General features: G+C 46.5%; 1 protein-coding gene across 2 annotated transcripts in view; it reads left to right on the top strand.

Moving 5' to 3' along the window:
* The window catches only part of LOC132780031 (cAMP-dependent protein kinase type I-beta regulatory subunit), a 218,707-nt gene that overhangs the window by 105,705 nt on the left and 86,948 nt on the right, over positions 1 to 26,054 (top strand). For both annotated transcript variants that reach the window (XR_010908815.1, XM_067461656.1), the window contains exon 7: positions 17,403 to 17,561. Coding sequence is in view for 1 of the 2 variants with exons in the window: in XM_067461656.1 (XP_067317757.1) it covers positions 17,403 to 17,561 (159 nt within the window). In the remaining variant the exon portion in view is untranslated. The remainder of the gene's footprint in view (positions 1 to 17,402; positions 17,562 to 26,054) is intronic.

Here is a 26,054-nt window from a genome sequence, read left to right as displayed (position 1 = left end):
AAAAAGCAAACATTTCTCTTTAATTGAAGTTGATTTTGCCTTTGGGAGTATCCACTCGTTCAAGTTAGGAATGGTGGAAGTCCAAAACACTTAGAGGGAGGGCTGAAGTTAGTCCAGTCCTGTGCGAAAGGAATGTTTCCAAACCTTGGTCTGAACTAAAGTGGTTTTCCCAGGCGGCGCTTTTGGGGTGTGCCAAGCTTATTTGTCCGTACGAAGTAGGTTAATGGGGAATCAGACACAAACAAATTACTCTAGGTTTGGAGGCCCTGCTCACGCACCTGGAGGCAACATTCCTGCCGCTGAAAGCTCAGCGTGGAATGCCCCTCAGGCCCCCTCTTTGCAGTAATCGCCCCGGTTTGATTACACGGCATGCATGTCTTCCCTCTTCAAGAAGGAGTGGGAGCCCCAGGCAGAAAGAGTTCCCTTCTCAAAGATCTCCATTGGCTTCTCTTGCAAATCCCCCCCAAATTGGAGAACTACAATTATGGAAAAGGAGCTTAGGCGATCCTTCGTCGTCCGAGTAGGATTGTCTTCCAATATTGGTGTCCTTGTGGTGGGTCCGTAGATGATTGTGGAGCCCTATTGCGCACAACGTCATCTGTGTTCATTCAGAAGAAGATCTACACTGAGAACTCTGGCCCTTGACCGCTCCAGCTGGAGGTCAGCTGTGACCAGCAGTGCTGCAGAATTTGAAGAGGCATGAATGTAGGGTGAAAGAGACAAAAGTGCCAGGAGGAAGGCGCGCCAAGCCAAGCCCGACCAAGACCTCCTCCCACCTGGAAACCAATGCCCTCACTGTGGGAGAAGATGCGGGTCAAGAATAGGGCTCCACAGCCACCTATGAACCCACCCCCAGGACACCGAACTTGGAGGACCATCATCCTCCGACTACGAGGGATCGCCTAATGGAATGGAATGCAGCCCTATTCTTGGTCTCCCTACGGATGTCTTCCAGCACGCTGACATTTGTCCGCTTGTCTTCCCAAGAGACTTGCAAGATTTTTGGAGGCAATGCTGATGGAATCATTCCAGGAATTGTGTATGACGTCTGTAGACAGTCCACGTTTCGCAGGCGTATAGCAGGGTTGGGAGGACAATAGCTCTATAGACAAGCCCCTTGGTCTCCCTACGGATGTCCCAGTCTTCAAACACTCTTTGCTTCATTCGGAAAAATGCTGCACTCACAGAGTTCAGGCGGTGTTGTATTTCAGTGTCAATGTTGACTTTTGTGGAGAGGTGTCAGCCAAGGGAGCGGAAATGGTCCACATTTTCTAATGTGACACCATTAAGCTGTATCTCTGGCATTGGAGAGGGATTGGCCGGTGACTGCTGGAAGAGGACTTTGGTTTTCTCAATGTTCAATGAGAGGCTGAGCTTCTCGTATGCTTCTGCGATGGTGTTTAGAGTGGCTTGTAGGTCTTCTTCTGAATGCGCACAGATGACGTCATCAGCATACTGGAGTTCTATAACAGATGTTGTTGTGACCTTGGTTTTGGCTTTCACTCTGCTGAGGTTCAATAGCTTGCCATCTGTCTGATAGATTGACACCTGATTCCACCTTAAATGGGTCACTTTGGGAGCCATTGCTGTCCAAGACTGTTGTCATCATGTCATCATGGAGGAGCCGCAGGAACCGGAGCACTTGCACATAGAAAGCATTGGTAGATCTGTAATGAGACTTCAGCTAAGACACATAGAATCATAGAATAACAACGTAGGAAGAGACCACATGGGCCATCTAGTCCAAACCTTTTCTTCCTTACAGGAAAAGCACAATCAAAGTACCCTTGAGAGATAGCCATCCAGCCTCTGTTTAAAATCCTGCAAAGAAGTGTTGGAAATAGCAACCTTCTTCAAGCCTCCACTAGTAATTTGTTTGCATAGGATTCTCACAGCATCCCAGGGATTCTGGCCATGAAAGCCTTTGACAACACATTGTTTTTCTATACTGTAGAATTAATGCAGTTTGACACCATTTTATTAGCCATGCCTCAATGCTATCCTAGGAATTGTAGCACCAGCTCAAGACTTTGTCAGACTACAACTCAGGGACAAAATGACTAGATATAACCCAATCCAATGGGCCCATTCCTCCCGTGATTCTATTTTGAGAAGCAGACGGTGTATTTTAAGCCGGTTTGCAGCTATTTTAGCGATGGAAAGCCCTTGTTTGTGTCGGAGGGGTTGTCTAATTGGTATTGTTGGGAACTGAAGAAACCCCACTCGCCAGAAGCCATGTGCTCCTCAGGAAACCCTCGTGACGCATTGTTCCTATCAGGGAAGGGCTATTGTGCCTCTGCGGCTACAAGCCCCAGAACAAGAGAGAGGAAGAAGCCTGACACTCTCACAAGTGTGGGTTTGTTTATGGACGTGCGGTCAGGTTTGCTTTATTTTGAGACCCAGCAGCACTTTGGCAGCTGGCAGGATTGTTGCGGGTATCAATTTGGGGCTGGAATGGCAGCGTGCCCAAAAGATGCCAAATTCGTGCAGGAGAAGAGGCTGAGAAGAGTCGAGTTATGCAAGCCGGGAAGAGCCAGTTGTATTTGCCCGTTCTCCCATTTGGTCTTAATAAAGCCCTTCAGATTTCTTCATAGGCTTGGATGCAATCCCATCGTCTGCATCTCCCTTTGAAAGGAGCTCGCTGTGCTTTTTTGACTCATTTCTGGAATGCATGTTGTAAACATGTTTGAGGAACGAGGGGTCCCTTAACGCATGTGTGACAGGGGGGAACCTTTCTAACCCACCGCTGCCACCAATGTAATAAAGAACAAAAGGCGAGGAGGTCTCTAATCACACCTGTGTGAAAGTAATTTGCGTGAGGGAATAACTAGTGATGTGAGAGACCGATGATACTGGTAGATTTTTGCCGCCACCACCTCAGTTTTATTGTTTGAGGAAATAAAGGTGTGAATGTATTCGAGGTAATGTGCACCCAGGCTTCTGGTTCTTCTTTTTGGGCTCCTTTGCTTGCTGACTGGACTATAAAGAGATTTAGATTGACTTGGTTTCACTGAGTACGACAGACTGAGGCAGACACCAGTTAACGATGAACTAATAACAGGTTTATTGAACTTTGAAAAGATGACAACTCATAAAATGAGAGGTACACACGCGTATCTTTGTTACTGAGGCTTAGGCTTACTAGACATAAAGTTTCTACAGAAGGTGTAGCTTTTACTTGAAGTGAGTTCCCTTCTTCACACTATTCAACTCTCTGAAACAGTGTGTTTCTAAGATCAGCCCCTCTGACTGTCTTACAGAGTAACCAGACTTTCTCCAGTCTACTCTCCACTATAGGGCAATAAGCTCACTTGTACTCTCTATTAATACAAGTTGACAAGTCTTCTCACTGACTCTCCTAGTACGGTAATACTGAAGCCCTTGTCCCTTTCTTATTCCCTAACAGTTTGACTCACTCAAAAGCTTCCTTCTCCCTGTCTAAATCCTCCCTCTCTGTTAAAATTCTAAAAGGTTAGAATCTATTACACATGTCCTTCCTGAAGAGTAATGTTAACACAGTTTGATACCACTTTAATTGTCACGGCTCCGCGTTCTGGAATCTTAGGCGTTGTAGTTCCCCAAGGCCTTTAGCTCTTCTCTGCCACAGAATGCTTCTCTCTCCCTAAGGTCCCTTCTACACTGCCATATAATCCAGTTCAGAGCAGATAATCTGGATTTTATATGGCAGTATAGAAGGGCCCATAGAGTCCTAAAGTTGGAAGAGACCTCAAAGGCCATCCAGTCCAGCCCTCTTCTACCAGGCAGGGATGGCACAATCAAATCACTCCGGAAGAGATTTTGGAAAGACATGACCTTTTAGAGATCACAACCTTTTGGAGAACCAGAATCTCCATAACCTTTTGGAGAAGAATGGCATTCTCTACCAGGCAGGGATGGCACAATCAAATCACTTCTGACAGATTCTGGAAAGGCATGACCTTTTAGAGATCATAACCTTTTGGAAAACCAGAATCTTCATAGCCTTTTAGAGAAGAATGGCATTCATAACCTTTCGTAAAAGTATGATCTTCCAGAGAAGAGCCAAAAAAACTCACTTGAGTAAAATTTTCCTTTCAGTGGTATATATCCACATGTACTTATGCAAGCTGGAATGCGTCCAGAGGAGGGCGACTAAAATGATCAAGGGTCTGGAGAACAAGCCCTATGAGGAGCGGCTTAAGGAGCTGGGCATGTTTAGCCTGAAGAAGAGAAGGCTGAGAGGAGACATGATAGCCATGTATAAATATGTGAGAGGAAGCCACAGGGAGGAGGAGGGAGCAAGCTTGTTTTCTGCTTCCCTGGAGACTAGGACGCAATGGAACAATGGCTTCCAACTACAAGAGAGGAGATTCCATCTGAACCTGAGGAAGAACTTCCTGACTGTGAAAGCCGTTCAGCAGTGGAACTCTCTGCCCCGGAGTGTGGTGGAGGCTCCTTCTTTGGAAGCTTTTAAGCAGAGGCTGGATGGCCATCTGTCGGGGGTGATTTGAATGCAACATTCCTGCTTCTTGGCAGGGGGTTGGACTGGATGGCCCATCAGGTCTCTTCCAACTCTTTGATTCTATGATTCTATTTGAATGCAATATTCCTGCATTCAAAAGGTCCTCCATTGGGGCTCAATGGGTCCTCTCCACTGGAAGATGCCCATAGACCATGCATGAAGTCCAAAACACCTCCAGGGGTTTTCCTAAGAGCCAAAGGGGTTCTCCAGTGGGGTTCGATGGGTCCTCTCCATTGGAAGATGCCCATAGACCATGTATGGGCAAACTTTGGCCCTCCAGGTGTTTTGGACTTCAGCTCCCATAATTCCTAACAGCCAAAGAGGTCCTCCAGTGGGGCTCAATGGGTCCTCTCCATTGGAAGATGCCCATAGACCATGCATGGGCCAACTTTGGCCCTCCAGGTGTTTTGTACTTCAACTCCCATAATTCCTAACAGCCAAAGAGGTCCTCCAGTGGGGCTCAATGGGTCCTCTCCATTGGAAGATGCCCATAGACCATGTATGGGCAAACTTTGGCCCTCCAGGTGTTTTGGACTTCAGCTCCCATAATTCCTAACAGCCAAAGAGGTCCTCCAGTGGGGCTCAATGGGTCCTCTCCATTGGAAGATGCCCATAGACCATGCATGGGCAAACTTTGGCCCTCCAGGTGTTTTGGACTTCAGCTCCCATAATTCCTAACAGCCAAAGAGGTCCTCCAGTGGGGCTCAATGGGTCCTCTCCATTGGAAGATGCCCATAGACCATGCATGGGCAAACTTTGGCCCTCCAGGTGTTTTGGACTTCAGCTCCCATAATTCCTAACAGCCAAAGAGGTCCTCCAGTGGGGCTCAATGGGTCCTCTCCATTGGAAGATGCCCATAGACCATGCATGGGCCAACTTTGGCCCTCCAGGTGTTTTGTACTTCAACTCCCATAATTCCTAACAGCCAAAGAGGTCCTCCAGTGGGGCTCAATGGGTTCTCTCCATTGGAAGATGCCCATAGACCATGCATGGGCAAACTTTGGCCCTCCAGGTGTTTTGGACTTCAGCTCCCATAATTCCTAACAGCCAAAGAGGTCCTCCAGTGGGGCTCAATGGGTTCTCTCCATTGGAAGATGCCCATAGACCATGTATGGGCAAACTTTGGCCCTCCAGGTGTTTTGGACTTCAGCTCCCATAATTCCTAACAGCCAAAGAGGTCCTCCAGTGGGGCTCAATGGGTCCTCTCCATTGGAAGATGCCCATAGACCATGCATGGGCCAACTTTGGCCCTCCAGGTGTTTTGTACTTCAACTCCCATAATTCCTAACAGCCAAAGAGGTCCTCCAGTGGGGCTCAATGGGTCCTCTCCATTGGAAGATGCCCATAGACCATGTATGGGCAAACTTTGGCCCTCCAGGTGTTTTGGACTTCAGCTCCCATAATTCCTAACAGCCAAAGAGGTCCTCCAGTGGGGCTCAATGGGTCCTCTCCATTGGAAGATGCCCATAGACCATGCATGGGCAAACTTTGGCCCTCCAGGTGTTTTGGACTTCAGCTCCCATAATTCCTAACAGCCAAAGAGGTCCTCCAGTGGGGCTCAATGGGTCCTCTCCATTGGAAGATGCCCATAGACCATGCATGGGCAAACTTTGGCCCTCCAGGTGTTTTGGACTTCAGCTCCCATAATTCCTAACAGCCAAAGAGGTCCTCCAGTGGGGCTCAATGGGTTCTCTCCATTGGAAGATGCCCATAGACCATGCATGGGCCAACTTTGGCCCTCCAGGTGTTTTGGACTTCAACTCCCATAATTCCTAACCGACAAAGAGGTCCTTCAGTGGGGCTCAATGGGTCTTCTCCTTTGGAAGATGCCCATAGACCATGCATGGGCAAACTTTGGCCCTCCAGGCATTTTGGACTTCAACTCCCATAATTCCTAACAGCCAAAGAAGGTCCTCCAGTGGGGCTCAATGGGTTCTCTCCATTGGAAGATGCCCATAGACCATGCATGGGCCAACTTTGGCCCTCCAGGTGTTTTGGACTTCAACTCCCATAATTCCTAACCGACAAAGAGGTCCTTCAGTGGGGCTCAATGGGTCTTCTCCATTGGAAGATGCCCATAGACCATGCATGGGCAAACTTTGGCCCTCCTGGCATTTTGGACTTCAACTCCCATAATTCCTAACAGCCAAAGAAGGTCCTCCAGTGGGGCTCAATGGGTTCTCTCCATTGGAAGATGCCCATAGACCATGCATGGGCCAACTTTGGCCCTCCAGGTGTTTTGGACTTCAACTCCCATAATTCCTAACCGACAAAGAGGTCCTTCAGTGGGGCTCAATGGGTCTTCTCCATTGGAAGATGCCCATAGACCATGCATGGGCAAACTTTGGCCCTCCAGGCATTTTGGACTTCAACTCCCATAATTCCTAACAGCCAAAGAAGGTCCTCCAGTGGGGCTCAATGGGTTCTCTCCACTAGAAGATGCCCATAGACCATGCATGGGCCAACTTTGGCCCTCCAGGCATTTTGGACTTCAACTCCCATAATTCCTAACAGCCTAAAGAGAGATGATCTGCCCACTAAACAGAAAAACACGTTTTATGAGTTTGTTTGCCCTTCGGTGCCCAGGCAGAAGCATCCCTTCTTCCAGGACCTTGGCATCTTTCCCAGGCATATCACTTCCCGTAAATGCTGGGTTTCCAGTAAAAACGTCTAAAGTACCTGTTGCAAAGTGTGTATTTTTGAAGGAGAAGAGAGAGATAGAGAAAACGAGAAATCCTTAATCCATATTTCCAAATATAAACCACCTTCCTCTTGGTTTCCTTAATTTGACGGTCCTTACTGTCCTCTGCCACTTCCCTTCATCATGAAATTCAATCTGGCCATCTTTTGAAATAGATTCTCAGGGCAGTGGTTTGGAGGGCGGGGGGGGGGGGAAGCTTATTATGGTCAATATCCTGCAAAACCTTTTATAAGCAGGCTGGCAGGGCATTGTGGGCAAGCAGACAGGCACTGAGTTGTTTGTTCTGCTCCACAGTCACATAAGGTGGAGGGTTCTCCTAGGTAGTGCCATTTTGCCAGGTTGCTTTTTGATCTAACCACAGCGCTTCTGAGTTTGTTCAGGGACTTCCAAGTTGCCCATTCTTGGTTTGCCCTGGAGGAAGACCCTCCCTTGTGGGGGGGGGGGGGGCATCCAATTGGGATTGCTTGGTTTTGCTTCCCAGAGGGATAGTCTTGCGGTTGCTGGGGGAGCATTAAGAGGAGTGGTGCTTCTCAAAGAGACATGCACAAGAAGTGGAAAAAGGGAGAAATCACCAAAGAAGAATTCAAACAAATAGCCAACACCTGTAGGGAAAAGGTCCGCAAGGCTAAAGCACAAAATGAGCTCAGGCTTGCCAGGGACATTAAAAACAATAAAAAGGGCTTCTTTTCGTATGTCAGTAGAAAAAGGAAAAACAAGGAGGCGATAGGACCTCTTTGAGGAGAAGATGGGGCAATGCTGACAGGGGATAGGGAAAAGGCAGAACTACTTAATGCCTTCTTTGCCTCGGTCTTCTCACAAAAAGAAAGTCATCTTCAACCTCAGCAAGATGGAGTGGATGAGGGATTAGAGGACATCCAACTCCAAATTGGGAAAGAAGTCGTCCAGGAATACCTGGCCGCTCTAAATGAGTTCAAGTCCCCTTTCAGGGCCAGATCAACTACACCCCAGAGTATTGAAGGAACTAGCGGAAGTCATCTCGGAACCATTGGCAACCATCTTTGAGAGTTCTTGGAGAATAGGAGGAGTTCCAGCAGATTGGAGGAGGGCCAATGTGGTCCCAATCTTCAAGAAGGGAAAAAAGGATGACCCAAACAACGACCAATGTCCGGTCAGCCTCACGTCGATACCGGGCAAGATTCTGGAAAAGATTGTTAAGGAAGTGGTCTGCAAACACTTAGAAACTAATGCGGTCATTGCTAATAGTCAACATGGATTTATCAAAAACAAGTCATGCCAGACTCATCTGATCTCTTTTTTCAATAGAGTTACAAGCTGGGTAGATGCGGGGAATGCCGTGGATGGAGCGTACCTGGAGTTTCAGTAAGGCCTTCTTGGACAAGGTCCCCCATGACCTTCTGGCAAGGAAACTAGTCCAATGTGGGCGAGGCAAAACTACGGTGAGGTGGATCTGTAATTGGTTAAGTGGACGAACACAGAGAGTGCTCACTAATGCTTCCTCTTCATCCTGGAAAGAAGTGACGAGCGGAGTGCCGCAGGGTTAATGACTGAGATGAAGGGCTAGAAGGCAGGATCATCAAGTTTGCAGACGACACCAAATTGGGAGAGAGAGCCAATACTCCAGAGGACAGGAGCAGGATTCAAAACGATCTTGACAGATTAGAGAGATGATGGGCCAAAACTAACAAAATGAAGTTCAACAGGGACAAATGCAAGATACTCCACTTTGGCAGGAAAAACGAAATGCAAAGATACAAAATGGGGGACGATGAGGCCTTAGCATTGAATGGTTGCGTTGCTAAAGCGTGAAGTATGGATGGTCAATCAATGCGACTTAAGCAACGTATGTGGCAGGTACTGGCTTGTTCAGTAGACTCTCCTCTACAGTTCCATTCATCCACTCCAACCCCATTCTGCCAAGAAGCAGGAATATTGCATTCAAATCACCCCTGACAGATGGCCATCCAGCCCCTGTTTAAAAGCTTCCAAAGAAGGAGCCTCCACCACACTCCGGGGCAGAGAGTTCCACTGCTGAACGGCTCTCACAGTCAGGAAGTTCTTCCTCATGTTCATATGGAATCTCCTCTCTTGTTCTTTGAAGCCATTGTTCCATTGCGTCCTAGTCTCCAGGGAAGCAGGAAAGAAGCTTGCTCCCTCCTCCTCCCTGTGGCTTCCTCTCACATATTTATACACGGCTATCATATCTCCTCTCAGCCTTTTCTTCAGGCTGAACATGCCCAGCTCCTTAAGCCGCTCCTCATAGGGCTTGTTCTCCAGACCCTTGATCATTTGAGTCACCCTCCTCTGGACACATTCCAGCTTGTCGATATCTCTCTTGAATTGTGGTGCCCAGAATAGGACACAATATTCCAGGTGTGGTCTAACCAAGGCGGAATAGAGCATGGGGAGCATTACTTCCTTAGATCTAGACACTAGGCTCCTCTTGATGCAGGCCAAAATCCCATTGGCTTTTTTTGCCGGCGCATCACATTGTTGGCTCATGTTTAACTTGTTGTCCACGAGGACTCCAAGATCTTTTTCACACGTACTGCTCTCGAGCCAGGCATTGTCCCCCATTCTGTATCTTTGCATTTCGTTTTTCCTGCCTAAGTGGAGTATCTTGCATTTGTCACTGTTGAACTTCATTTTGTTAGTTTTGGCCATTCATCTCTCTAATCTGTCAAGATCGTTTTGAATCCTGCTCCTGTCCTCTGGAGTCTTGGCTCTCCCTCCCAATTTGGTCCCGTCTGCAAACTTGATGATCATGCTTTCTAGCCCTTCATCTAAGTCGTTAATAAAGATGTTGAACAGGACCCCCTTGGGCCCCCTGGCTTCCCACTGGGTAAAGGTTGCACGTCCTGTTCTAAAGGAAATTCTTTACAGGCCCAGCGCGCGACAGAACATAATTATAGTAATTATTAGGGCTGGGCGGTTTCGTTTCGTTAATTCGTAATTCGTTAAAAATTCGTTATTTTTTTTGTTAACGAAGCGATAACGAACCATTCTGGAGCAACTTAAAAACGAAACGAATTTTTCAATTCGTTTCGTAAATGCTTCGTATTTCGTTATGTATTCGTTTCGTTATTGGTTTGAGGTCGTTTCGTTATTATTTCCGCATGTCTGGGGCACGTTTTATAGTTGTTTTTTGTTTAATTAGTGGAAAAAAAATTACAATATCACACCAACAGTCAACAACAGAGGGAGAGGGAAGCTTCAGAAGTTTTTTTTAGCGTATTGCGCGATCGCGGCCGCCATTAACGAATCGATTCGTTATTGTTTCGTTATTGTTTTGTAATTTTTTTACCATTTACGAAATTTCGTAAATATCGAACTTTTTTTAAGGAAAATTTCGGAATTCTTTTAAATCTCGAAACGCAAAAAACCCAAAAAAACGAATCGATTTTAGAAACAAATTTTTCCGTTGTTACTCAGGCCTAGTAATTATGCGCAATTATTTATTTTATTTATTTATTTATTTGGGGTTCTTGTACCCCGCCCTTCTCACCCCGAAGGGGACCCAGGGCGGCTTACACCTGCAGGCGCACTTAGACGCCTGCTACACAAACAATCATCACAAAAAATATAACAGTACAAATTCCCACAATTCAACATTATCCAATAAAATCAGTAAAATGATAAAATCAGTAAAAACAATACAAACCTGGATCTTCCTCCTACCCATCAGTGTACAATTAACTCAAAGATCTGTTTTGGTTCCATTTCGACAATCCTGCCGATCTTACACATCTGATTGTCTTATTTGGTTGTCATTGTCTAATTGCCTGGTTGCCCAAAGGCCTGGTTCCACAGCCATGTCTTCACCCTCCTCCTGAAGGAGAGGAGGGTTGGTGCTGTTCTGATTTCCCCCGGGAGTGAATTCCACAGGTGGGGGGCCACCACTGAGAAGGCTCTGCTTCTCGTCCCCACCAGCCTCACTTGTGAGAGTGGTGGGGTCGAGAGCAGGGCCTCCCCAGATGATCTCAAACTCCGAGGTGGGACGTAGAGGGAGATACGTTCGGACAGATACACTGGACCAGAACCGTATAGGGTTTTGTAGGTTAAGACCAGCACCTTGAATTGTGCTCGGAATTGAACCGGCAGCCAGTGGAGCTGGCACAACAGGGGGGTGGTATGCTCCCTGTATGTCGCTCCGGTGAGCAATCTGGCTGCCGCACGCTGGACTAGTTGGAGTTTCCGAACAGTCTTCAAGGGCAACCCCACGTAGAGCGCGTTGCAGTAGTCTATCCGGGATGTAACAAGAGCGTGGACCACCGTGGCCAGATCAATTATTTTAAGGAAATGGTATCAAATTTTTATTACTTTTGTTATAGCAACCATTTTTTCACAAATACTTTAGAAATGAAGCGCCAGCATCTCCCAGTTTTGTAATCAACCATTTTTGATGGATTGCACAACTCTAACTAAAATAAGAGACCCAAGAAGTGCCGAATATAATGGGTCTCTGACTCTCTGCGTCCCTTGTCCGTAGTCAGGTTTGCAAGACATCAAGGTTCAGCCAGAAATCCTTCCAAAACTTAGCAAAGGAAAAAAGAGAGAAGATCCAGTCATCTCACCTGGACAGTGGACAAGTTTGCCCCAAGAAAAGCGGTTGCTCCTATCCAAGAGGAATGAATGGAAAACAATAAGAGGCCCAGAAATGCTTTTGATCTCCAGAGAAGTTGAAAGCCTTGGCAGCATCTCCGGGTTTCATATTTGGGGATCTGCAGCTCTGCATTCCTTTGCAGCAACATGAAAGCGAGGGAAGCGAAGGCTCTTTTTGCTCCTGTGCAGACAGGGCTCAGCCGCTGAAGTCACCCGAAAGGAATGCTTGGATTTTGCACCCCGTTTTGCAAGGCAGGGAAACAGGAGCCGCACCAAGAGAGTGATCAGGACACACTGTTTGTGGTGCAGGTGGCTTGGGGAAGCTGCTTTTGGGGATTACAGTTCCCAAAGGCCTCCAGCCAACGGCAATTCTAGAAACTGTAATATGTAATGTTTCAATTGACCACCATGATTAGCATTTAATGGCCTGGCAGTGCCTGGAGCAATCTTTTGTTTAGAGGTGATTACATGTAGGTTGTTGTAGGTTTTTTCGGGCTATATGGCCATGGTCTAGAGGCATTCTCTCCTGACGTTTCGCCTGCATCTATGGCAAGCATCCTTAGAGGGTGTGAGATCTGTTGGAACTAGGAAAAAGGGTTTCTATATATGTGGAATGATCAGGGTGGGACAAAGGACTCTTGTCTGCTGGAGCTAGGTGTGAATGTTTCAACTGACCACCTTGATTAGCCTTTGATGGCCTGGCACTGCTTGGAGCAATCTTTTGTTGAGAAGTGATTAGATGTATAAACCCTTTTTCCTAGGTTGTTGTAGGTTTTTTCGGGCTATATGGCAATGGTCTAGAGGCATTCTCTCCTGACGTTTTGCCTGCATCTATGGCAAGCATCCTCAGAAGTAGTGAGGTCTGTTGGAACTAGGAAAATGGTTTTATATATCTGTGGAATGATGTCCAGGGTGGGACAAAGGACTCTTGTCTGCTGGAGGAAGGTGTGAATGTTTCAATTGACCACCTTGATTAGCATTTGATGACCTGGAAGTGCCTGGAGCAATATTTTGTTGAGAGGTGATTAGATGTATAAACTCTTTTTCCTAGGATGTTGTAGGTTTTTTCGGGCTATATGGCCATGGTCTAGAGAGGCATTCTCTCCTGACGTTTCGCCTGCATCTATGGCAAGCATCCTCAGAGGTAGTGAGGTTTGTTGGAACAAGGAAAAAGGGTTTATATATCTGTGGAATGACCAGGGTGGGACAAAGGACTCTTGTCTGCTGGAGCAAGGTGTGAATATTTCAACTGACCATCTTGATTAGCATACAATGGCCTGACAGTGCTTGGAGCAATCTTTTGTTCAGAGGTGATTAGATTTATAAACCCTTTTTCCTAGGTTGTTGTAGGTTTTTTCGGGCTATATGACCATGTTCTGGAGGCATTTTCTCCTGACGCTTCGCCTGCATCTATGGCAAGCATCCTCAGAGGTAGTGAGGTCTGTTGGAACAAGGAAAAAGGGTTTATATATCTGTGGAATGATCAGGGTGAGACAAAGAACTCTTGTCTGCTGGAGCTAGGTGTGAATGTTTCAACTGACCACCTTGATTAGCATATAATGGCCTGGAAGTGCTTGGAGCAATCTTTTGTTCAAAGGTGATTAGATGTATACACTGTATTTCCTAGGTTGTTGTAGGTTTTTTCGGGCTATATGGCCATATTCTAGAGGCATTCTCTCCTGACGTTTCACCTGCTTCTATGGCAAGCATCCTCAGAGGTAGTGAGGTCTGTTGGAACTAGGAAAAAGGGTTTATATATCTGTGGAATGACCAGGGTGGGACAAAGGATTCTTGTCTCCTGAAGATAGGTGTGAATGTTTCAACTGACCACCTTGATTAGCATATAATGGCCTGGCAGTGCCTGGAACAATCTTTTGTTGAGAGGTTATTAGATGTATACTCTTTTTCCTAGGTTGTTGTAGGTTTTTTCGGGCTATATGGCCATGTTCTAGAGGCATTCTCTCCTGATGTTTTGCCTGCATCTGTGGCAAGCATCCTCAGCGGAGTTGATGGTGGAGGACCATAGCTTCAATGCTGGTGGTCTTTGCTTCTTCCAGCATGCTGACGTTTGTCCGCTTGTCTTCCCAAGAGATATGCAGGATTTTCCGGAGGCAGCGCTGATGGAATCGTTCCAGGAGTTGCATGTGACGTCTGTAGACAGTCCACGTCTCGCAGGCGTATAGCAGGGTTGGGAGGACAATAGCTCTATAAACAAGCACATTGGTATCCCTACGGATGTCCCAGTCCTCAAACACTCTCTGCTTCATTCGGAAAAATGCTGCGCTCGCAGAGCTCAGGCAGTGTTGTATTTCGGTGTCGATGTTGACTTTGGTGGAGAGGTGGCTGCCAAGGTAGTGAAAATTATCAACATTTTCTAATTTTACCTCATTAAGCTGTATCTCTGGCATTGGAGAGGGATTGGCTGGTGACTGCTGGAACAGCACCTTGGTTTTTTCAATGTTCAATGACAGGCCGAGCTTCTCGTATGCTTCTGCGAATGTGTTTAGAGTGGCTTGTAGATCCTCTTCTGAATGCGCACAGACGACGTTGTCATCAGCATACTGGAGTTCTATAACAGATGTTGTTGTTACCTTGGTTTTGGCTTTCAGTCTGCTGAGGTTGAATAGTTTGCCATCTGTCCGATAGATGATTTCCACTCCGGTGGGAAGCTTCCCATCAACAAGGTGAAGTATCCTTGAATAATCCAGGTGAATAATCCAGGAAACGTGGATTATTATGTCACTCCAATTAGGGTATGTTAGGAAATTTCCTGTTGGATTTTTAACCCCCCCCCCCCCCTTTCCTCATCTTTGATCAATGATCCCTTTGGCCATAGGAAGTAAACAAAAAAAGCCCTTCCACCTTGTGGTTCAGGAAACCAGAAGCCAAAACGGGCCGGGGCTTTAAATAGACCCGATTCCATTGCACAACTTTTCTCTCTTCCTTCTTTTTCTTTCTTGTAAGAAGCAGGTTGGCAATTAAGCTTCACCAGGCTGAATTTTCTGCCACAAAACAGGATGACTGGACAATGTGTCACCGGCGTCCTTTGTCATCATCGTGGCAGCAAAATTTACTGCCCAGTCTGGCTAAATATGGAGGTTTCCAGCTTTTGTGCTGAAGTTCTGAAGTTCACCTTGTTGCAAAAATACGACATGAGCAGATGGCCGCATTTGGTCCTCTTTCTCGAAGGGAGTCAGGGCCATACCTGGATATCTCTCTGAACTGTTAGCGACAAAGATATGTCAATGCACAAAATTTACGACAGATCTTCAGATGTGTTATTTCAGTTGCCGATTTTGTTTCTTTATTTCTTTATTTACTGTATTTGTGTACCGCATTTCTCAGCCGATTGGAGACTCAAGGCGGTTTCATCTACTAGATCATCTAGATCTAAGGAAGTCATGCTCCCCATGCTCTATTCTGCTTTGGTTAGACCACATCTGGAATATTGTGTCCAATTCTGGGCACCACAATTCAAGAGAGATAGTGACTAGCTGGAATGTGTCCAGAGGAGGGCGACTAAAATGATCAAAGGTCTGGAGAACAAGCCCTATGAGGAGTGGCTTAAGGAGCTGGGCATGTTTAGCCTGAAGAAGAGAAGGCTGAGAGGAGATATGATGAGGGCCATGTATAAATATGTGAGAGGAAGCCACAGGGAGAAGGGAGCAAGCTTGTTTTCTGCTTCCTTGGAGACTAGGACGCAATGGAACAATGGCTTCAAACTACAAGAGAGGAGATTCCATCTGAACATTAGGAAGAACTTCCTGACTGTGAGAGCCGTTCAGCAGTGGAACTCTCTGCCCCGGAGTGTGGTGGAGGCTCCTTCTTTGGAAGCTTTTAAGCAGAGGCTGGATGGCCATCTGTCAGGGGTGATTTGAATGCAATATTCCTGCTTCTTGGCAGAATGGGGTTGGACTGGATGATGGCCCATGAGGTCTCTTCCAACTCTTTGATTCTATGATTCTATGATTCTATATATTATCTACTTTCCCATAAATTATATAGGTTTATAAGTCATGCTCTTAAGACACCAAAAAATAAGTAAATATTTACACTGACATTACGTCTAGTTGTGTCCAACTCTGGGGGGTAGCGCTCACCTCCTTTTCTAAGCCGTAAAGCAGGTGTTGTGGGTAGTCGCCTCCAAGGTCATGTGGCCGCTGGCATGACTGTATGGAGCGCCGCTATCTTCCTGCTGAAGTGGTACCTATTGATCTACTCACATTTGCAAGTTTTCGAACTGCTAGGTTGGCAGAAGCTGGGCCTAACAGCGGGAGCTCACCCTGTTCCCTGGACTTGAACCGCCGACCTTTCGGTCAGCAAGTTCAGCAGCTCAGTGGTTTGTTTCTAGCACCCACTTTTTGCTTGATGTTCAGGCAGTGCTTCTTGTAGGTAAGAGTACGGTCCAGAGTGACTCCCAGGTATTTGGGTGCGCTGCAATGCTCCAGTGGGATTCCTTCCTTCCCAGGTCATAATCCTCAGAGCTCGGGATGCTTCTCTGTTCTTAAGGTGAAAGGCACATGTCTGTATTTTAGATGGATGAGGGATCAGCTGGTTTTCCCTGTAATAGGCAGTAAGAGCACCTAGAGCTTCGGAGAGCTTCTGTTCAACCACCTCAAAGCTCCCTGCTTGAGCAGTGATGGCACGATCATCAGCATAGATGAAACTCTCTGTCCCTTCTGGCAGTGGCTGGTCATTTGTGTAGATGTTGAACATGGATGGAGCAAGCACGCTCCCCTGAGGCAGGCCGTTCTTCTGTTTCCGCCATCTGCTTCTCTGGCCCTGGAACTCAACAAAAAAGCTCCTGTTTTGTAGCAGGTTTCCTATGAGGCGGGTGAGGTGGTCGTCCTTTTTGATATTATACATTTTTCTCAGGAGGAGGTGGTGGTTTAAAGTATCATAAGCCGCAGACAGGTCTCTGAAGACAGCTCCTGTGATCTGCTGCCTTTTGAAGCCACCTTCTATGTGCTGAGTGAGGTTCAGCACTTGCGAAGTGCAGCTTTTGCCTTTCCTGAAGCCAGCTTGCTGTGGGATCAGACAGGGGTCTATTTTTTTCCATAATTCTGTGCAAAATAAGTCTCTCCAGAACTTTGTAGAGGTGGCACAACAGGGAGATTGGGTGCTGGGGCTGGAAACATCCTTTATGTAAGATATTTTTTTTGCACCCAGGCTCTGTTTGGTTTCTCAATGAGGGTTTTCTCCTCCTCTCCACTCCGCACCTATCGCCTCTTTGCTTTTCAAACCTGACAGCTGTAATGAAAGGGCCTCCAAGAAAGGACAGTCCTGCCCTTTGGTTCGATGTGTGCACAAAAAGAGTCCACAAAAGGGAAGGAGGGATCGCGTTGGGTGCCAGCAAACTGCAGGGAGCTTTAAACTCGGAAAGAGTAAATACCGCCATTGTAATAAAGCAAGGAGATTTGAAATTCTGTCCGCAGTTGCAGGTTGTTTCCCTTCTTTCTCTCTCTTTCTGGTGACTTTCTAAAGAAATGGCTCGGCTGTTGTTTTTGGCCCGTTGACTCCCAGAGGCCAAAAACAAGAGAGAAAGGTTTGCTGTCATGTGTTATTCTGGAGGGCAAGGCTCCTCTGGACTCAATGGGTTTGTCTCTCTTTACCTGGCAGGTGTACGTCAACGGAGAATGGGTGACCAGCATCGGAGAAGGGGGCAGCTTCGGGGAGCTTGCGCTCATCTATGGGACGCCACGCGCTGCCACCGTCAAAGCCAAGACCGACCTCAAGCTCTGGGGCATCGACCGGGATAGCTACCGGCGCATTTTAATGGTGGGTGCACAACCGCATGCCATTCTCACATTAGGGCTTGTGCCGTCACACCCAGACACTATGAAATTAAAACTAAGATGTGCTTCTCTCTTAATCTGGGTGGACCGCGGAGGTCTTTCTTTAAAAGCTCAAAAATTCTCAGCAACTGAGGCCTTACTTACTTACTTAGGCGATCCCTTGTTGGACGAGTAAGATGGTCTTCCATCATGGGTTTCCTTGTGGGTCCGTAGGTGGCTGTGGAGCCCTATTCTTGCTCTGCATCTTCTTCCGCAGTGAGGGCATTGGTTTCCAGGTGGAAGGCGGTCCTGGTCGGGGTTGGCTTGGCGTGCCTTCCTCCTGGCACATTTCTCTCTTTCACCCTCCACTCGTGCCTCCTCGAATTCTGCAGCACTGCTGGTCACAGCTGACCTCCAGTTGGAGCGCTCAAGGGCCAGGGCTTCCCAGTTCTCAGTGTCTATGCCAGAGTTTTTAAGGTTGGCTTTGAGCCCATCTTTAAACCTCTTTTCCTGCCCACCAACATTCCGTTTTCCATTCTTGAGTTCGGAGTAGAGCAACTGCTTTGGGAGACGGTGGTCAGGCATCCGGACAACGTGGCCGGTCCAGCGGAGTTGATGTTGGAGGACCATCGCTTCAATGCTGGTGGTCTTTGCTTCTTCCAGCACACTGACGTTTGTCCGCTTGTCCTCCCAGGAGATTTGCAGGATTTCCCGGAGGCAGCGCTGATGGAATCGTTCCAGGAGCTGCATGTGACGTCTGTAGACAGTCCACGTCTCACAGGCGTATAGCAGGGTTGGGAGGACAATAGCTTTATAGACAAGCACCTTGGTATCCCTACGGATGTCCCAGTCCTCAAACACTCTCTGCTTCATTCGGGAAAATGCTGCACTTGCAGAGCTCAGGCGGTGTTGTATTTCGGCGTCGATGTTGACTTTGGTGGAGGGGTGGCTGCCAAGGTAGCGGAAATGGTCGACATTTTCTAATGTGACACCATTAAGCTGTATCTCTGGCATTGGAGAGGGGACGGCTGGTGACTGCTGGAACAGCACTTTGGTTTTCTCGACTGAGAAAACCAACTGAGGCCACTTCAGGTTTGGAACATCAAACAGAATATTTATTTTCAAAGTCCTTGGCAGACTTGGCACAGCTTGAAGAAGGTACAACACAAACAGTCAATTTGGTAAACCATAGAGATGATCTTTACTTCTTTTTTCCTTCAGTTACTGAGGTAACTCTTCCCCAAATGGTAGAAAATATCCTGGGATCCTTTCACGCTAACCCTGAGCTGCTATGGTTAGAAAAAACAGGTTTTTCCCTTTCTATAGCTCAAGGTTAGCTTTGGGGATGAAGTAATGCTCAATAATATTCAATAACTCAATGTCTATCTATAACTCAATTATCCAAGATCTACTTACTTTTCGGAAAGCCTGTAAAACCTTTCTTTTCCGACAAGCTTTTGACGGGTGAATAACTCGGGGCGATGTCTGTTTCTTGCTTCTTACTGTTATTTTAAAGCAAACTGTATTGTTTTAACCTACTTACATAAACCGCTCCGAGCCAAATTGGGAGTAGCGGTATACAAATCGAATAAATAAATAAATAAATAAATAAATAAATAAGACCCAATATTACCCAATCGTTATTCTATCTATCTATCTATCTATCTATCTATCTATCTATCTATCTATCTCAATTAGCTTCTTTATCTATATAACTCAATCAAGACTCAACTGTACTTACAATGATTTTTTCAGAGCTTCCTAGCTGACCAACAGCACATCTGAAGCTTTCTTTCTCTACTGAAGGAGGCACGGGAGATTCCAAAATGGAGATCTCAACCCCTGGAAAAAGGGCGGTCTCTACACTCAAAGAGATACTTTCTAAACCAATAACTGCAGAGGGCCTGCAGCCTGGCTCTCCAGACTCTGATACTGTTTAACTTCCAGGGTGCTGCTGGGTCTATAGCAACCCTGGAGAAATGCAAAGGAACACTATCCCATGCAACTAAAAGGCAACATAAACTATGCTCCTGGAAGACGGAACAGGGCTGTTTGGGTTCAGTCCTTTCATGATGCTGTAAACCCTTGAGACACTTTGGCTTCCTGTCCTAGACCTTCTACATAGCAATGCACAGGTTTGTATGTGGATTGTGGGAGGGGAAAAGCATCGTCAACAAAAGACCTCCTTCCGCAAGGAGAGCTTCCAGCCTTTTCCCTTCCATGCCCAGAAGTGCCCTGAAATAGGACACTTAGATTGGCAAGACCTGGCTGCCAAGAAAGGGCAGGATGTAGCAAGAAGCAGGAAATGGAAAATCATCAGCAGGTACAGCCAAGGCAGAAAGACAGTAGCAAGAAACGTACGATATCAATCTTATCAATCTCGCTACTGGCACCAATTATAACGGAATGCGTAGTGATCTTACACCAAGTATCCCACAGCTGAACACCACTGTAAAGGACTATATGTAATATCACACTACTGGACAATAGTATGGTAGCGAGATGATGTTAGATGTGTGTAATGGTAGAGTCTTCTTTTGGTTTAATGCTGCCACCAACCCAAGATGACTTTGGATTTTTAAAGGGAATTTCTGAGGTAAACTTTCCCCCTTCTGCCAACACAACTCTTCCCTTAGCTCCCAGAGTGACTGTTTGGATAAGAGATCTTTCTGTGGTATTAGAATGTTAAAGAGGCTGGAATTATTTATTTATTTATTTAGCAATTTTGTATACCGGTCTTCTCCCCTCTATCGGGGGACTCGGGCTGGTTACCAACAATAAAATCACAAAACAATCGTTAAAAACATCATATAATATATTCAATTAAAACGTTATAACAGCAAAATGCAATCACATAATAACAATGGTCAGTCGTTATAGTGAATTCGTTGTCCATCATTCATCGTCATCTATCTGATCACAGAAATATTAATTATCACAAAGGATTACAGATAGATTTGAAGTCAATACGGACTTTAGGAGGGTCTCCCCAGTAAGAGAGACCCCTAGGACCGCACCAAAGAGGGCCCATGACCTTGGCGAGACGTCAGAGAAGCCTGATTCCAGCAATTTTATTGATATTAATAATTGAAATGAGACTCTTGCCAAGGCGAAGAAGTGGCACTGAGGTTTATTGTGCGATTCAGCTGAAGTGATGTGATCATTCACATGCAAGCATAAAGAAATACATTTGATACAGCCATTTATATAGAGTTTTCAAAGTTGCAGAGTTCAAACTTCCCGCCCCAGCCTCCCTGCCACCCTCCACTGCGATTGGACAATGGGCGAACAGCTGGGAGGTGGCCCTCCTGCCCCCGGCGCTTCTGGACCAATCAGGAAGCTCCAGCGGTCCGCAGGGTCCAATGGGGAGGCTTCTGCCATCTAGCGGCAATAGCAAATCAGAAAAGAGGGAGGCGGGATAAAAAGACACAAAGGAATCTATGAATGAATGTGAAAAAAAAATAATGCCATGTGGCCGGCGAGACGAAGGGGAAATCTCAAGCCAGCCTGATCTATTGTGCTTTGAGTGGAATGGATCAACATGTGTAGACTGGGGTGATTGTTTCTTGGTGGAGATAGCTGAGTTAATCAGAGCGAAGGCAAAAGGTTTTTCGAAGACCTTTTGTCCTTCAGGAGGAAATATGATTAAGATTTTTGCCAAAGGGGCAAGCTGAGGGCTGGGCAATTCCTCCGAGGGCCACCAGCTGCCCAGGGTATTGTCCATGCAAAAGGAAGTTGTGGATTAAAAAATTCCTGGAACGTTTGGGGCTTTGTAGTCCCTTTGTTGGAGTTTCTTCATGTATGTAGGGGAAACAAAGGGCAGAGGAAAAGGGGAAAGGCTTCTGCCACACAAAGAAATCAGAAAACACATTTCATATATCTAAAGTTCATAAAAGGCAAGATTTCATAAGGTTTGTCCATGTGGGGGGGAAGAGTGTCCATAGAGGATGGCTAAAACGCAAGGGTCTTGCACAAAGGTCCTGGCAGGAGTCCTTGAGTGGCCCAAATGGACCTGGTGTCTCTGGAAGCAAGCTTTGCTCCCCGTCGTTGGAGAACTACAGCTCCCGAGAGAGGCAGAGACCCCAAGGTCTAGCTATTCCCAAAGTTTCATGGGGTCCTCATTGTTGTTAAGGCCTTGGCAAATTGACCCCTATTGTGCAGTCTGGTTCCTTTGTCCTTTGCAGAACTATAAGTCACCATCCCTTGTTTGGTGGGGGGGGGGGCATTCTCGACTTCAGATTGAGGAACGATAGAGACCTTGTTGATAGTTAAATAGAAAAAGATTTATTTATAAAAACAACAGACAACTGACTTCTTCTTCTGAGAGACACAAAACACTTGACTTGTTACAAAAGTGAACTATAGCTTGATGGTGGTTTGAAATAAGTTTCTTCACTTGGTTACATAAAGAGCTAATCAAACAGATATAGCTACTGCTTACAAAAATCCCTCACTCTACTTCAGAGAAATAATGAGTCACTGACTAACCTAACCTAGGTAGTCCCCTGAGTTATCAGCTAACTCTTCCCAGAGTTCTTCCAGCTAACTAACTCAATCTAGAGAGCTAACCCCTTGTGCTATCTCCCACAAGAAATCAGGTAGCTGTCTGAACCTTTCTGCCAGCTAATCAGCCCTGCCTGACACAGATGCTCTCTCTCTGAAAACCCAGTTTCAAAAACCCTTCTTCTTCCACCAGCTCCCAATCCTTTTCTCCTCAGAAGCTGAAATCTTTTCCCTCCTAAGACTTGGCTCCTCCCCTCTGCTCTAGCCAATCCCAGGAGACCTCAAACTCCTCCCATCTTCTAGCTATCCTCACTCAAGATGGCTGCTTCCCTGGCATACACTCTCAAAATGGAGGCTTGCCCTACAGTTATTCAGGCTTCCTTCTCGGCCTACTAGGTAAGAATCACTACAGACAGGTTCAAAGTATATGCCCTTTTTCCCCAAAAATAAGACCTACCCCGAAAATAAGCCCTAGTGTGATTTTTCAGGGGTTTTGGGGATGCTCGAAACATGAACCTTACTTCAAAAATAAGTCCTAGTTACAGTTCATCAAAAAGTGAATTGGAAAAAATACGTCATTCCCTGAAAATAAGCCCTAATCTAATGCATCTTTTGGAGTCAACATTGATATAAGACCGTGTCTTATTTTCAGGGAAACGGGTATGTCAGAGAGGAGCAGAAGAGCCGGTGGGCTTTTGCTCTTCCCAATTGACTCAGGACCCTTCTACACTACCATATAAAATACAGATTACCCTTTGAACTGGATTATCTGGCAGTGTAGACTCATTGGTTATCTGCTTTGATAATCTGGAATATATGACAATGTAAATTTTATTGATTAGCCCTTAGGCCATGTCACAATACTAAACCAAACAAAAAGGCTTGATGAAAACTTGATAACACCCTATATAGTAAGTTAAATAAAACACTTATAACAATGCAGTAAATATACTGGGGAAAATAAATATTTAGTCAGATGCCAATTGTAGAAGTTCTCCCACATAAAAAGATTAGAGAGGCCTGGAATTGACATCATGGGTAGACCTCAACATGAGAAAACACATCCAGAAAATCACATTGTCTGATTTTAATGAATTTATTTGCAAATTATGGTGGAAAAGTATTTGGCCCATAACAAAAGTTCATCTCAATAATTTCTTATATATCCTTTATTGGCAATGACAGAGGTCAGATGTTTTCTGTAAGTCCTCACAAGGTTGGCGCACACTGTTGCTGGTATGTTGGCCCAATCCCCCATGCAGATCTCCTCAAGAGCAGTGATGTTTTGGGGCTGTCGCTGGGCGACACGGGCTTTCAACTCCCTCCAAAGGTTTTCTATAGGATTGAGATCCCTCCCAAACTAGGCTTCTGTCCATGGGCTTCCATGTTGCTTTCTCACAATGGTCCCTCCCAAACTAGAATTCCGTCCACGGGCTTCCATGTTGCTTTCTCACAATGGTTCCTCCCAAACTTGGTTTACTACATCCATGGGCTTCCATCTTACTTTCCCACAATGGTCCCTCCCAAACTAAGCTTCTATCCATGGGCTTCCATGTTGCTTTCTCACAATGGTCCCTTCCAAACTCGGTTTACATCCATGGGTTTCCATGTTGCTTTCCCACAATGGACCTTCCCAAACTAAGCTTCCGTCCATGGGCTTCCATGTTGCTTTCTCACAATGATCCCTCCCAAACTAGAATTCCGTCCATGGGCTTCCATGTTGCTTTCTCACAATGGTCCCTCCCAAACTCAGTTTACATCCATGGGTTTCCATGCTGCTTTCCCACAATGGACCTTCCCAAACTAAGCTTCCGTCCATGGGCTTCCATGTTGCTTTCTCACTGGGTCCCTTCCAAACTCGGTTTACATCCATGGGCTTCCATGTTGCTTTCCCACAATGGTCCCCCCCAAACTAGGTTTCCACCCATGGGCTTCCATGTTTCTTTCCCACAATGGTCCCTCCCAAACTAGGCTTCCGCCCATGGGCTTCCATGTTGCTTTCTCACAATAGTCTCTCCCAAACTAGGCTTCTGCCCATGGGCTTTTATATTGCTTTCCCACAATGGTCCTTTCCAAACTAGTCTTAAATCCATGGGCTTCCATGTTGCTTTCCCACAATGGTCCTTCCCAACCTAGGTTTCCACCCATGGGCTTCCATATTGATTTCTCACAAATGGTCCCTCCCAAACTTGGTTTACATCCATAGGCTTCCATGTTCTCACAATGGTCCTTCCCAATCTAGGTTTCCACCCATGGGCTTCCATATTGATTTCTCACAAATGGTCCCTCCCAAACATGGTTTACATCCATAGGCTTCCATGTTCTCACAATGGTCCCTCCCAAACTAGGCTTCCGTCCATGGGCTTCATGTTGCTTTCTCACAATGGTCCCTACCAAACTCTGTTTACATCCATAGACTTCCATGTTGCTTTCCCACAATGGTCCCTCTCAAACTAGGCTTCTGTCCATGGGCTTCCATGTTGCTTTCCCACAATGGTTCCTCCCAAACTAGGCTTCTGTCCATGGGCTTCCATGTTGCTTTTCCACAGTGGTCCCTCCCAAACTAGGCTTATATCCGTAGACTTCCATGTTGCTTTCCCACAATGGTCCCTCCCAAACTAGGTTTCTGTCCATGGGCTTCCATGTTGCTTTCCCACAATGGTCCCTCACAAACTAGGCATGGGGAAACTTTGGCCCTCTGGGTGTTTTGGACTTCAACTCCCACAATTCCTGGCCTCAGGCCCCTTCCTTTTCCCTTTCAGCCACTTAAGTGGAAAAGTTGAAATCCAAAACAACTGTAGGGCCAGAGTTTGCCCATGCCTGGTCTAGACAATCTGCACTCCTATCCTATGTGAGTCTATTGAGGGGGTAGATAACCCATCCCCATTCCAGATGTTGCTGGATTGCAGCACCCATCAAGCAGGTTCATTGGGAGGACCACAAGCTGCTCATCCTACCCGAGCGCCATTGAGAACGCTGCAGTCATTCAGCGTGTTTTGATCTCATGACCAAGGCACTGTTTCAGTCATTTTTCTCTCGGAGTATGTGTCGTGTTCTCCCAAAAATGCACCTTCGAAGCATAATTCAATCTTGGGCTTACATAAGGATCAAGTGGAATTCCACCCGGGGACCCCAAGCCAGCTGTGGTCCTGCCAGGCCTGGGCTTTGGATTTGTAACCCAAACCTGGATCTGCCGTTTCTCTTGATCTCCTCGAGTCCGGCCTCTGACGTCACGCGGAGGAGTTTTCCGGGAAGCAGCCAGTCGGCAGCTGGTGGTTCGGATATATTGTTTGGGGAGCTGAGGGGGAGGCAGAACCACGAAAGAAAGAAAGGAAAGAAAGAGACAGCCAAAGAACGAGAGGGAGAGGCATCAGAGGTGGAGAAGAACCAGGCGGAGGGCAGATTGGAGGAACAGAAGGCGAAAGCAAGAAACCACCAAAGGCGTAGGTGTTGGTTTGGAACTAGGCTTCTTTCTGGAGGTGATGGATTCCCCTGATGCGTTCATGGAGCCAACGAATGCAGCCTGATAGGTCTTTCAGATGGACCGTGATGTACTTTTTCATGTGTTCTTTCCCTTCTTCTTTTGTGTATTGAACTGTATGGCTCAAGAGGTCAACATGGCGCAATGGTACCACCCTTGAGACCAGGGTTCGAATCATAGAATCATAGAGTTGGAAGAGCTCACACGAGCCATCTAATCCAACCCCCTGTTTGTTGTTGTTTATTCGTTCAGTCACTTCTTCGTGACCTCCTGGACCATCCCAGGCCAGAGCTCCCTGTCGGCCGTGGCCACCCCCAGCTCCTTCAGAGTCAAGCCAGTCCCTTCAAGGATGCCATACATCCACCTTGCTGGACCCCCCCATTGCGCAGTGGGTTAAATCCCTGTGCCGGCAGGATTGAAGACCGACAGGTCGCAGGTTCGAATCCGGGGAGAGGCGGACGAGCTCCCTCTATCAGCACCAGCTCCTCATGCGGGGACATGAGAGAAGCCACC

This window comes from Anolis sagrei, chromosome Y (genome assembly GCF_037176765.1).
Source record: "Anolis sagrei isolate rAnoSag1 chromosome Y, rAnoSag1.mat, whole genome shotgun sequence".
Lineage (NCBI taxonomy): Eukaryota > Metazoa > Chordata > Lepidosauria > Squamata > Dactyloidae > Anolis > Anolis sagrei.
This window is presented reverse-complemented; position numbering and strand designations above follow the sequence as displayed.